Here is a 13,817-nt window from a genome sequence, read left to right as displayed (position 1 = left end):
AAGGCAGGGACAACCCCTTTACAAACGGCAAGAGGCTGGAATTAAGCCTGCCAAATTTATTAAGATAAAACAGAGCAAAAGAAGACACCAACCATGAAACAGGAGCTATGAAACAGGAACTAATCAAGTGGTTGCCTTCAGCAAACCAGTCCTCCCACGCATTCCCCTTTTATACAGTTCAGGGCGTGGCTTCTCTCTGCCTCCTTCCGAGGTGCCCCATTGCCTTCCTCTGTTTACTCCTGATTGACTGCCTCCTGCGTCGGGCGTCCTTGAACAGGGCCAGCTGTGGGTCATCTTCATCCACGCTGTCAGGCTCACACAGCTGGGTCTCCATGGTGACCAAGTGGGAGGGGCCTGCCTGAGGGCTATCATCAGCAAGATCTTCAACCCCCTCAGCAAGATCTTCAACACCCCCCTCCTCTGAGTCGTCCGACCCAACTGCCGAACCCACAGGCTGACCCTGAATCACAACAATTTCTATATTTGTTCATACAGAGAATGTTGCTCTTTAACTTACTATTATCCATGCTGATAATTCTAGAAATGTTCTTTCTGATTTGATGGAATAATATTTGGTGCAATTCATCACTTTCCTTTTCTTCATAGTCTTGAAGGGCTTTGGTCAGCCTCCAAGGTACTTTATTCTATAAAGGCCTAAATGTTGTTCTTGATGTTTTAATTCCCTGTACAATAGGTGGGCTGCCCTCCTCAAAAGGCTGTAATTGAGCATTTGGTTTGGTTTCTGCTCATTTAACTAAGTTATCAGCCACAAAGTTCTTATTTAAATATCTCTAAGTTTGTTCAAAGGCTTTGAGCAAGCCACTATTAATGTTCCCCTTCAAAACTCAATATTGCAAAATACTGAGCAATGCACAGTAAACATTCTTAAGGGTGTTAGGATCTAGTGTAACAGAACGAAAGTATAATTGAGTTCCTTGAAACAACCTTTTTATCTGATCCAGGCTATTTACCGGTACATAAAAGTAACTGCACTTATTTTCAGTTTGGTGTTCTTTCTGATCTTTTGTTTAGGGGTGGGAACTTACAAAAAGTAAGTGTAGAGAAGCCCAACTGAACTTGCAAAATGGCAGGCTTCCTAGACAATTTCCGTTGGCCTGAATGTGAATGTGTAGATTGGAGTGAAAGAAGAAATACAGTTGCTTCTGTGGTGGCTGGGATCTTGGTAAGTCATATAACATTATTTATGGCTGATTTTTAGTAATATGACCAATATCTAAATTCTGTAAGAACTTGTCACATCCAACTAATTTGAAATAATTTTAATCAGTTGTGTAGCATGACATGACAATGACCCTGTATAATACATAAAATATAAGATTAGTTTTGATTACCAAATGTTACATATATTTGTGGGGTTTTCTTATTTTCCTTTTTGCATATAAAAGAAAAAGGAAAAAAAATCCTTGAATTTATTTTGTTTTTGGATTACTAGAGACCCCCGTAATTTTATATCTATAACATTTTACAAAAAATATGGATGATACTCAGTTCTAACAATGAAGCAAGTTGACCCCTTGCTAATGATGATGCCTTAGGTTCTCACCAATATGAGAACTCATGGATTATTGTGTCAATGGTATAATATCCAATGGCAAGGAATTGGAAAGAGAAGTGCTAACTAGCTACTGGTTCTTTGTGAGCTTTGTAGACTTGCAGATGGGTAAACATGTTGATGCTTATAATATCTTGATATCCAAAATTTATTTGAAAGTCATATTAAGTAGTCCAGGTCAGTCTCAACTATCTGTAAGTCACGAGGTTAGAAACTGGAAAGACTGGTCATCTTGTAAATGAGTTGCATTATATCTCTTGTATTTTAAGAATTATTTCTTGTAGTTGTCTAGGTTAACATAAATAAAAGCTAGAAAAAATGTTATTTTACAAAGCTTCCCACTTCTCAGTAAAATCTCAATTTATATTTGTATGTATTCTTATATTGGAACTTATCTTGGACATCATCAGTTTTCCACATATTCCACATATTCCACATATTTCTACAAAAATTGTGCGTATTAGATAGGGATAGATAACAGTGTTCTGAAGTATGTTCTTGTAAAGTTTCTGGAATGAAAATACTTACAATGGATCATAAGCACTTTTTAAGTATCCTGAGCTTTGAACAAACCCCAACTAACTAATTTGAAAAGTAGTCACAATAATATTTATTTATGGGCCAGGAAAATATCCTTTGCGTTACAAGTAAAATGCCTTGAAAGTGATGTGGATTGCAAAATTTGAAATGTTTATTTTCTTGTGCAAACTAGAAACACCTCTTTCCCACAGTCCAACAGAGTAGTGAAAGATAACATGCTTTATGGATATATTTTTATTGATGGCTATTTGATATTGTTCCAGACAGACTTTATAAATAACTATAGCATTAATAACTATTTTTCTAGTGATTGCCCCCCCCCATTCAGTCAGTCATTGAACTGGATAACGTACTGTATTACAGTAAATGAGTTAAGAATGTAAAGTTTCGAATCTCAAAAGGCTATGTGCCTTTTTATGAGTCTGTGATTTTATGCTACTATTAACAACTAGTAGAATAGTAGAATTTAAGTGCAGATATTCTCCTTTATTGATTATGATATACTATTTTTATGTTTCTATTTTCCATTGCTTTGTGTATTTTACAGAAATACAATCTAAAGTTAAGCTGCTTAGAAAGAATGACAATTCATGATCCTTCTTTCCTAGTCACCGAGTCTCTTTGGCTCAGTTTTACAGTGGTGTGTTTCAACGGCACTGAAAAAAGTGACTTACAAAATTCGGATGCTTGGCAACTGACTCATATTTATGACTGTTGTAGTGTGCCCAGGGTCATGTGATCTTAAAAACGGTGTTACTAACTTAATAACTGCAGTGATTCACTTAACTGTGGCAAGAAGAGTTGTAAAATGGGGCAAAATTCACTTAACAGATGTTTCACTTAGTAGCAGAATTGTTGGGCTCAATTATCGTAAATTGAAGACTATGTATATTTCCAATGTATCATTTGTCTGAATGTCATTGAAAATGAGTAACTTGTGACTACTTAGCTTAGAAGCTTGGTTTCAATTGTAGAATTGAATGGCTGGTGCTTATATGATTATGGTGCTTTAAAAGATATATGTATCACCATTTTAAAATTATTTTTGAATTAATTGATTGATCATATTTTTACAGTTTTTTACAGGTTGGTGGATAATGATAGATGCTGCAGTCACTTATCCTAAGCCAGAACTAATGAACCACGCATTTCACACTTGTGGAGTATTTTCCACCCTAGCTTTTTTCATGTAAGTCAATATAAAATCAATAGCAGGGGACAGCACCTTGATTACATCCGCTGATGTTGAAAAAGCTAACCTGGATTTGATTAGTTAGGGTTAGGTTGGATGCGACCCCACTAGGAAATCCCAAGGTTATTGACCAGACTAAAAATACTAAAAATTTGCCTTAACAATTCCATTTCCAAATCTTGTCCAGAATACAATGTATGTGTATCCTTGTAGTCACCAAGACTCATATTTGCATCAAGTGAGATGTGTGTGTGTTTGTTTGTGTGTGTATCTGTTTTCTTTGCTTCATTTATTTTTTGAATTGTTGGCTGTTACAAAAAGCAAAATACATTTTTAAGGGAATTTTTTAAATTTCCCATTTGTTTATTATTCTTCCATGTCTTAGTCGCTTAGTGATTGTTCAAAGTTTCAATGGATCCCCCAAAAGCACTTACAATTTGGTTCTGAAGTTCCAACGGCTGCTCTACTTCCTGCTCATGGGACCAGATTTTGGCTGCATAGCAACCGCCGGTATCTAAGACCATTTGCAGCATCCCACAGTCATACAACTGATTTACGTTTTTGCTGAAAACCAGCATTTACTCCTGCTTTTTGACAAAAATGCTCCATAGCAAACAATGGATTTGCTTAATGACCACATACTCACTTTCTGACCATGGTGATTCAGTTATGAACTGTCACAAAAGCGGTTTAAAATCTGGTTGGATATGTGATGACTGCTTTAAAACTGTCACGACTTTACCATCATAATGGGTGGATTCCATTACAGTTATAAGTTGAGGTCTACCTGTATGCAAGTATGTTTTAAAAACAAATTCAGGTTAAAAATATAGGTTTTTGTTTGTACTAAAGATTTTCATACAATCTTCAAACCACCATTCCTACTCCATGGGCTTTTGTTTGTTTGTTTGTATTCCACCCTTATATTTTTACAAATAACTCAAGGTGGCCACATATCCAACATATTTCCCTTCTCCTATTTTCCCCACAACAACAACTCTTGCTAGCTGAGATAAGCTGAGAGAGAATGACTGGCCCAATATCACCCAGCTGACTTTCATGACTAAGGCAGGAGTAAAACTCATTGTGTCTGGCTTACTAGCCTAGTGCCTTAAACACTAGACCAAACTTTTCCTGTTACAATATGTGTTAATTCTAGCTGTTATTAAAACTGAATACATCTTACTACTTTCAAGGCATTACTGTTTGTTATGGTGGTCTGTGGCCATATATCATGTTCAAAAGACCAGTTCTAGACCTGAAGGTTCAATTAAGCTGATTTATTGCTAAAAGTCTATGCACATGAACCTTTTCAACAGTCAGCATCTGGTTAGAGTTATGTAAGGATGAATGGTACTCAAGGAGGGTTGGACTTATTTCCTTTGTGACTAAGGATTCAGGGTTGATCCCCCTTTTCACTCTGCCCCCCAGATTCTGCCATTCCTTTTCCTAAACCAGCGGTCCCCAACTTTTGTGCCTTGGTGGCCTGTCTGGGGAGGGGGCAGAGGAATTGGGCCACGTCAGTGCAGGTCAATGTGCCCAGGTATGAACTTGACTCACGCAAGCGGTGGGCCAGCGCGTGCACATGCACTCTCACCAGCTTACCATTCACACAGCCCCATTGCAAACATGCCACAGCCCGGTAGTGGGCCATGGCCTAGAAGTTGGGGACCCCTGTCCTAAACCACATCAGAAATAAAGGTGCGTAGGCTTTGTCAAGTATCAGACAGATACCAGTAATTACAGAAAAATGAACTAGAAAATGCATTAAATTAACTATTCCTGTTTTAAACATTGGTTATTGAGCTGTAATATTTTGGATTTTCATATCTTTTCTGCATTAACTCCTTTAGATTCAAAGGAAAGAAAACTAAAATGAATTACAGAATGGAAATGTAATCAAATGGATTTTATTTCTGCTTTTTTTCTATTTTTAAGACTTGTTTGTGAATATGTTGCAGGATAAATGCTGTATCAAATGCTCAAGTAAGAGGTGACAGTTATGGTGATGGATGTTTAGGAAGAACAGGTGAGTGCACTCTTGTTTACAAGAATCCTTATCTAAAATCTTGCTATTCAGGAGAAGGTGCAGCACACCCAAACTTTCTATCCTAATTTTGTACTACGAAGTAGAAGAATGAGATAGTCACACATGAGTTTCTTCCTGCTTTTGAGGTAAAACACTGGTAATGTTGCTTTGTAAAAGTGGTATACTGCTTTAAAAAGTGTTAAATTTTCAGGCTGAACAAAGGAAGGGGTAAAAACCTCTTTGGTATTTCGGGAAAGATTCTTGCTTTATCACAATTTTATAAACATACATTGCCCAATGTTCATTAAAAGTCTGATTCCATTGCATCTTTGCAGGAATCACTTAAACAACGCTCCCAAAGTTATCTTATGAACTTCATTGTGAAGGTTGGGGGGTGGGGTCGGGGTGGCTTTAACAAAACAGATCTGTTTAAATTGACCTATATTGCTCAATTGCTCAACGTTAGTTAATTATTTATATTAAATGTTTTAAGATAACATTTGTCTAGTTCACAGGTCGGCAACCCACGGCTCCGGAGCCGCATGCGGCTCTTTGAGCTGTCTCCTGCGGCTCCCAGCCGCCCAGTGCGTGCGCACCTCTTCGAACGGGCAGTGGTGCGCGCGCACCTCTCCAAATGGAGAGTGGCACCGCCCGTTTGGAGAGGTGCGCGCGCACCTCTCCGAACGAGCGGAGGTGCGCGCGCACCTCCCCAAGCCTTTGGAGAGGTGCGCGCGCACCTCCGCGCAAACGGGCAGCAGCGCCGCTCTTTGGGAAAGCTGCCGCGGCACGTTTGCAAGCTGCCGAAAGCGGCAGCTCTGCAAATGGGCCGTGGCAGCTTTCCCAACAAGCGGCGCCGCTGCCCATTCCGAGAGGTGTGCGCGCACCTCCCCGCAAACGGGCAGCGGCGCCACTCTTTGGGAAAGCTGTCACGGCACGTTTGCAGGCTGCCGAAGGCGGTAGCTCTGCAAACGGGCCGTCGCCGTCGCGCAACCGGGAACCAGTTCCATCACACATTAAAAAAAATGGCAACTGCGCGCATCCGCGCATGCACAAGAAAAAACCATTTTGCGCATGCGCAAAACGTTTTTTTGCGCGTGCAAGGACACACACACGCGGCTCCCACTTTTTTTTATGTGTGATGGAACCGGTTCCCAGTGGCTCTTTTCCTTTTTCTGGTTGCCGACCCCTGGTCTAGTTAATCTTGTACTGCGTTGCACCTTAATTTCTTTGAATTTATCAGAGCTATTGATCTGGCATTTGAAAATAGTATAATTTTTGCTAATGTGCCCTTTTTAATTACTGAAATCTTTAACACATAAAAATAAAGTGTGACCCAAGGAATGTAAATCTTGTTTTAGGTGCTCGTGTCTGGCTTTTCATTGGCTTCATGTTGATGTTTGGCTCACTTATTGCTTCTATATGGATCCTTTTTGCAGCATATGTTACCCGAAGTAAGAATCCTTTCTTCCTATTTTTTAATAAGGGGAGGAAAAATACACTGAATATGTTTTTAAATCATTAAATAACTAGTGTTTTAAATCAATCAAATGCATATTAATTATATATTTTGAAAGTATTTAACATAGAGTAGAAAATATTCAGACTGCTTTATTGTTAAAAATATCCAATATAGACTACAGGACAGGACAGGACATGAAAGTACAATATAAAAATAAAAGGAAACGGATGATTAGAATATAGCTTAAAAATAATTTCAGAATATTTGAATAAATTCCCCAATTCATATAGTACATATTATTGTTCCATGTTTGAAAAATTGGAAAAAAAAAGATTTGAATTGGGGAAGTAGATTTGGTTGGTATATATTTCTTGAAGATTTATAGTTCAGACTTTAAAAATGCAGGAAAGATTCTCTTAATTGTTCTGAACAGGGCTGTGTAAGAATAAAAGTACTTCAGTTTATGTATTCATCACATTTATATAGCTGCCTATCTCATGACTCTGGGCAACAGTTTGATAGCAATGCCTTGGCAAACAAAATTCTGTACAGGTAGTCCTCACCTTGTGACCACAATTAAGCCCAACGTTTCTGTTGCTAAGTGAGACAGTTAAGTGAATTTCGCTCCATTTTACAACCTTTCTTGCCACAATTGTTAAGTGAATCGCTGCGGTTGTTAAGTTAGTAGCACGGTTGTTAACTAAATCTGGCTTTCCCACTGACTTTGCTTGTCAGGAGGTTGCAAAAGGTGAGCTACATGACCCCAGCACACGGCCTCCGTCATAAATGTGTGTCAGTTGCCAAGCATCTAAATTTTGATCACGTGACTACAGGGATTCTGCAACAGACATAAGTGTGAAAAATGGTCATAAGTCACTTTTTCAGTGCCGTTGTAATCTCAGTCACTAAATCAGACATGTCAAACACAAGGCCCGGGGGCCGGATCCGGCCCGCGAAGTGGTTTCATGTGGCCCGCGAAGCCATCCTGGAAACAGTGAGGGAACGGCCCCCACTGCCTTGGCCCTGGCCCAGAGACCCTCCTCCTGCCAGAGACCCTCAGATCTGTCCCACTCCTGCCCAGCCCCCCATAGGCACTCTTGATGCGAATGAGGTAGAGCTGGCCACGCCCACCCAGTAGGCCGTACGCACTCTAGCCACACCCACCCTGGCCACACCCACCCGGCCCCCTGAGGGCAACCACAATGCTGATGTGGCCCTCAGTGAAATTGAGTTTGACACCCCTGCACTAAATGATCTGTTGTCAGTCAAGGACTATCTGTAGAGAGAATTGGAGAAAGTAAAGGCATTTCTGCTGATCTAACCTTAAATGAAGTTTGACAGAGCCAGTTGGTGTAATGCTTAAATTGCTGGTTTAGAACTGAGGAGACTTAAGTTCTAGTCCCGCCTTAGGAATGAAAGCTTAGGCTGACTTTGGGCCAGTTACACACACTCAGATCAGTCTGTGTGATGGCAGTCTGGTTGTTGTGGGAAAAATAGGAGGAAGGAGTATTATATATGTTCGCTGCCTTGAGTTACTTATAAGGTAATAAATGCGGGATAAAAATCTAATAAAAATTATTACAGAGTACTCAGCTCAGGAGTGTAAATATTAGCACTGTCTAGCACTGGAACTGCACTGCATGTGTCAAATGCAGGCAGTGTGGCTTGGAAAAAGATGCAGAGGGATGCTATGCTTAATATCTCCATGTACTTCAAGCCACCTTTTTTGTTTTGAATCCAAACCCCATTGAACAGCCTACTAAATGTATTATCTTCTGTGGATGCTTTGAATGTTAAATCAACAACGCTTTTGCTTAACTAATTTAGTGCTTTTATAATGAACACATCAGTTTATCAAGTAGAAATGGACTTCATTATAAGAAATTAGGGCATGTTCTTCGTTTCCTGTATAGCAAGAATAAATTGCAGTTCTGTTTTCACAAACATACTGATCACAAACTGGCTAATGTTATTTTTGCCTATTGTGCTCATTGAATTCAGTCTGACTAGTTCACAATTCAACATATTGTGTGAATCCAGAAAATTAGATTAAGTAAATTGTAATTATACTAATAATACAGAAGCATATTGCGCAAATACAGTGTATAAGAGGACAGACTGTCATTTCAGCTGGCTGTAAGTTGTGCCAACTGTTAAATTACTTTTAGCTTCAAAGTATTACAGAGAATTCTTAGATTTAAAGGAGACTTAAAGATAATTTCAGAAACCTGGAAAAAACCAGTTTCACATTCTAGCCTAATGATTATAAATGTGTCATATAATTGGGTGTTTAAATAAGCTGAGTAATAATTTTTGAAATTCAGATATATAGGTATGAATTAAAAAGCCTCTTCATGTCCTAGCAGCAGATCAACTTCAAACTGAGTAGTAATCTCAGAATAGTAGTACTGAGTAGTAATTCATAATTTTAAGATGCTGTGTTAGGTTGTATGAAGGACTCCATTCCCAGGTCAGACTCAGCTTGGATAATCTTTTGAATTAAATCTTTGCATTTTATAGTGGAATGTAGTAACTTTACTTTCTTCCTTATATCAAAGTAAAAAAATACATTTTGGCATTTGTATTTTTAGATGTTATTGTATACCCGGGATTAGCTGTGTTTTTTCAGAATGCTTTGATATTTTTTAGGTAAGTACCAATGCCTAAAGAGTTGAATAAGTTAAAGTTAATATTTTAAATGGGTAATTCAGACAGCAGAATGGGTGTTGATATTTATTCTCCATCACTGTATATCAAAATTAGAAGTTAATATTAAACCTAACAATAAAATAGGAAACTTCTAAGCAAATAATTAAAAAAAGAGCATATGCTAGGCTACTCCTTGTGTTTGTAAGGCATCAGATTTCCTGCTACTATCATTTGATAGGTTAGGTAATAAATCCATTTATAATTTCAATATTGCCGTTTAGATTTTCAAAATCAAAATTACCACCTTGTAGTAGAATACCTTTCCTTGTCTCTTCTATGTCTGAACAAACATCTGGAGAACTGTTTTAGTCAGACATTCAAAACAGGCTGCCTTGATCAAAGGATGTATATATAAGTTCAGTTCTGTGATAAAAGTCTCCTTCAACTTGTGTCCTTGAATCACTGAAGATTCATGCTTTGCCCAACTGGTCTTCTGGGCCCCAGTTTTTAATGTCAAGTATTTCAGGATGAAATAAGAAGGAACAATACACTTTCTTCTTTCCTTTGTCTTCAGGATTTATTCCACTAGCATTTGCTCATTAAGGGAGGCTGTACAGACAGTGCTGTATGTTATCAAACTTGTGACTAGTACTAGTACTATCACAGATTTGCACAGCCTTGTTTGCATATGCAGGTACATAAAGAAAGAGGCCATTCACAAGGTTATTACTGTTTTAAAATTTTCTTTGTTCATAACAACCCTCTCTTCTCAAGATAGAAAAATTACACAATACCTTTGATGGGTACTTCTAAGACCCTCTGCTTTGAAATATCCTCTAATAATGCCACACCTGTTCAGTACAACTGAGGTCAGAAGTAAATGCGATTAGGCACAATTTCATCAGTAAAGCGGAGTGGTCAAATATTATTGACCCTTTTCTCCCACTGAACTGTTTTCATTTCAGCAATTCTTCATCAAAACACACAACTGAAATCTATATACATTTTAAGAATAGCCCTTTGGGTTGGTTGACTTTTATCTTCTCTTTTTTTTATTCTCCCCCCCCCCCCGCCCACCCAGTTTTTGGATTTTAAGTGATAGAAGCAGTATGTTTACACAGTGTTTAATATATTTTAGCAACTTTAAAAGCCTTGATGAAGTTTCTTACCGATCTACTTTCTTTTCATCATTTAAGCAATAAACAGGCAAAATGGCTACATATCCCTCACTTCAGTGTGCCTTCAGTTTCTTCACTTTGTTGAATTCCTTTGAATCTTAAAGAATGCATTACCTTATCCAGTACTGATCTCTTGGTTTTTTTTAATGGAAATAATAATGCATTCTATTAGAGGGAAAAATAAATACTGACAATTTAACTAGTTCAGTTAATAAGGCTTTGTTGATATTCTACTTCAACTTCCACCTTTTAAAAAATGCTGTTTAAAAAAGATTGTATCACCAAAGCACTGGATACTGGATTATACTGGAATTAAATCCATTATTGCCATATTCAAGCGCATATGCTTTTCCTTTTAAAAGTAGTGATGGAACAGTTGAAATATATGCTAGTTTTTACTGTGCCTTTTTACTGAAGAACAAAACAATGTTTGACTTACAGGTCTAAATTTCTGTTTTCTAGTACCCTTATCTACAAATTTGGAAGAACAGAAGAACTGTGGGCCTAAGAATCTGTTTGTCTTCATCCTGCATAGCAACTTTTTATGTAAATAATATAATTTACATTTTGTTTTTATTTTGCCAAGCTCATTGAATTATAAATTTTGTGTGCTTACCTTTTTTTTGAAAAGTGAACTGATTTTAGGATTTTGTTCCAAATTTTTAGTAGAACAAATTTGTTCATATGTATATATTACGGTTATCTGTAACCTATGACCCTAACCCATTTTTATTGCAGCTGGCATTATTTTGTAGGGAATATTATAAATATAAAGGTTTTTCAAGAACACCTACTGCTCTTAAGCACAAATAAGTCTACAAGTACCTTTTCAGATGGCATCAGCCAAGAGGCAAAGATTTAGTGATAGAAAAGTGAGACTGAAATTTATCATGAATCTGCAAGATTCCATCATTATATGGTAATGCATGATTACACCTGTCTAAGCTTCAATTTTTAAAACTGATTGTGTAAACAAACACCATATTCCAGAATGTTACTTCATATAACTTTAATTTCATAAGCTTGAGAATAGCATATGATACTGCAAATGCACTAAGAGCTTTCTTTTTTAGCACAGCATGCCTTAAAATGGGATGGTCCCTAAAAGTGCTGATAGATTTGACATTGTAAGAAAAATCTATATGGAATTTTACAGTATTCAGGCATATTGTTAAAGATTTTTTATAATATCACTTCAGATTCTGTTCATATATTATTTATAAATAGAGATTGCAATTATTTTAATGCAGAATTGATTTGTATTTTATATGTTTACGCAATATGATGAGTAAGGGAAGTTTTATGTTAAAAAAATTCAGGAACTATTTTATTGTTTATTAGGATAATTTCTGTGTATCTTTAGATGTGATCTAGATTCCAAATGAAAAGGATCAGTGGAGAGAGAGTATATATTTTTACTATAACATATGGTAAGACTATCATCTTAATTTTTTTCAAAAAAAAATTAGATAATTTATATAAATGAACATGTATGCAAAGCAGGTGACATGTTAATCTGTATCCTGAAAATTATGGCATGCTATATATATATATATAATTTAAAAAATTCTGTTAAATTATGAATACTCAAGTTCCTCTACAGTCTGACTGTAGAAGATCCTACTGAAGCAGATGTATTCCAGCTTTCCTATCTCGCATGCCTTTGACTTTTCCCATTGCTAGAAAATAAACCTGGCCATTTCGTTATCTCTTAAAGACTTTCTTAGCCCTCTCAAAGGACAGACTATGAAGCAAACTTGACATGCTAAGAGTTGTCCTGTTTCTTCTTTCTTGGAGCAGACCATATTAGAAAGATTAAACTCTTTTGTTTATTGTAAATACATTAAAGTCAAATAATCAATATAAAGATGGTGTGTTTTATATATTAGCATGATTTTATGAGAGGATCCCACAGCAGTGCTTCTTTATCTTACCTGCATATTATCAAAAGGTACATACAGTTGCAGTAGAAATGGGTTCTTTACTACATTGCCCGTGGCTTTTCTCCTTGGTGATTGTCAGACACGCTGCCTGATAGTTTTATTTGAGAGAGAAAGAAACCTAGCTATGAACTTCAGAAAATAAAAGTGAAAGAAGAGGGATGACGATAAGGGTTATGCCAAGGCACTCAAAAAATGTGCAAAATGAAAAGGCACAAAGTACCTCACTCTAAAGCAGACAAGTCAAACTCGTGATGTCATGTGACATCACGCAACGTATCGGGAGTGTTTTGCCATTGCTGGCAATGGGGTGGGCGCGGCTTCCACGTGACGCGTCTGGCCTGTGGGCCGGCAGTTTGACACCCATTCCCTAAAGCAATAAAGCAACTACATCCTTTGCATGGCTTGTGTAAGTGCTTAAAAGCCATCACTGGCTGTGTGTGTGTGTCCTCGTGCATGTCTGTGCATAGTCAGATCACCGCTGGCAGTGGCACTATTGTCTGTGCACATAAAATCCGGAATAAAGCAGTGTGCAAATATCACAAAGATTTGCTGCATTGGGACTTAATAGAAGGGTGCTTATGAGCTAATACTTTATAAACCACCTATTTCAAACACCTGCACAGCTATAGCGGTATATATCACGAAGAGCTAAAGGTTATAAATAAGCTGTGTCTGGGATTTCTTAAGTGTTATGATTGATGGGCACATCACGGTATTGATACCATGATACAAAGACATCTGAGGTATTACCTGGTAAATAATTTTTTCTAGCATGCACTGAACAAGTCATAAGTAGAACTAGCCTCTTCTAAGCCATTAAATGAGAGCTGTGGTGGCAGTGATTAAAATGCAGTATTGCAGGCTCAAGGTTGACTCAGCCTTCCATTCTTCCGAGGTGAGGGCTCAAACTGTTGGGGGCAATATGCTGACTCTGTAAACTGCTTAGAGGGCTGTAAAGCACTATGAAGCGGTAAATAAGTCTGAGTGCTAAAGCAAATATTTTCAAAACTTGTATAGCATACCACTGTTAATTCCAGCCACAAGTCTGTCACATTCAGAAAGAGATTTTTATTGACTCATATTTTGGCACACACATAAAAATTAACTTGTTAAAACTGCTTTCCATTAGCATTTTCCATCAATGAGATTAAAACGTGATTGCCAATCATTGGCCAAGTTCAATATCAGCACTTCATTTTGTATGATGCTCGGCACAAGCATTTTAAGAGTTTAGTTTTGGCTTAATACAGAGGT

General features: G+C 37.5%; 1 protein-coding gene across 3 annotated transcripts in view; it reads left to right on the top strand.

The window, feature by feature from the left end:
• TMEM50B (transmembrane protein 50B) overlaps positions 1-13,415 on the top strand; it is a 24,138-nt gene extending 10,723 nt beyond the window's left edge. Inside the window, exons 2-8 of one of the 3 annotated variants that reach the window (XM_083362049.1) lie at positions 1,033-1,183; positions 3,190-3,302; positions 5,267-5,334; positions 6,693-6,785; positions 9,385-9,442; positions 11,083-11,166; positions 11,359-13,406. In XM_083362049.1, the coding sequence (XP_083218175.1) occupies positions 1,085-1,183; positions 3,190-3,302; positions 5,267-5,334; positions 6,693-6,785; positions 9,385-9,442; positions 11,083-11,128 (477 nt within the window). In that variant the 5' untranslated portion in view covers positions 1,033-1,084 and the 3' untranslated portion in view covers positions 11,129-11,166; positions 11,359-13,406. Of the gene's footprint in view, positions 1-1,032; positions 1,184-3,189; positions 3,303-5,266; positions 5,335-6,692; positions 6,786-9,384; positions 9,443-11,082 lie in introns of all 3 variants that reach the window. The other 2 variants (XM_083362050.1, XM_083362048.1) reach the window with 2 other exon arrangements.
• Positions 13,416-13,817: the final 402 nt, after the last annotated feature.

Source organism: Vipera ursinii (genome assembly GCF_947247035.1).
Source record: "Vipera ursinii genome assembly, chromosome: 4".
Classification (NCBI taxonomy): domain Eukaryota; kingdom Metazoa; phylum Chordata; class Lepidosauria; order Squamata; family Viperidae; genus Vipera; species Vipera ursinii.
The sequence above is the reverse complement of the archived record's forward strand: the minus strand, read 5'-3'. Positions and strand labels throughout refer to the sequence as shown.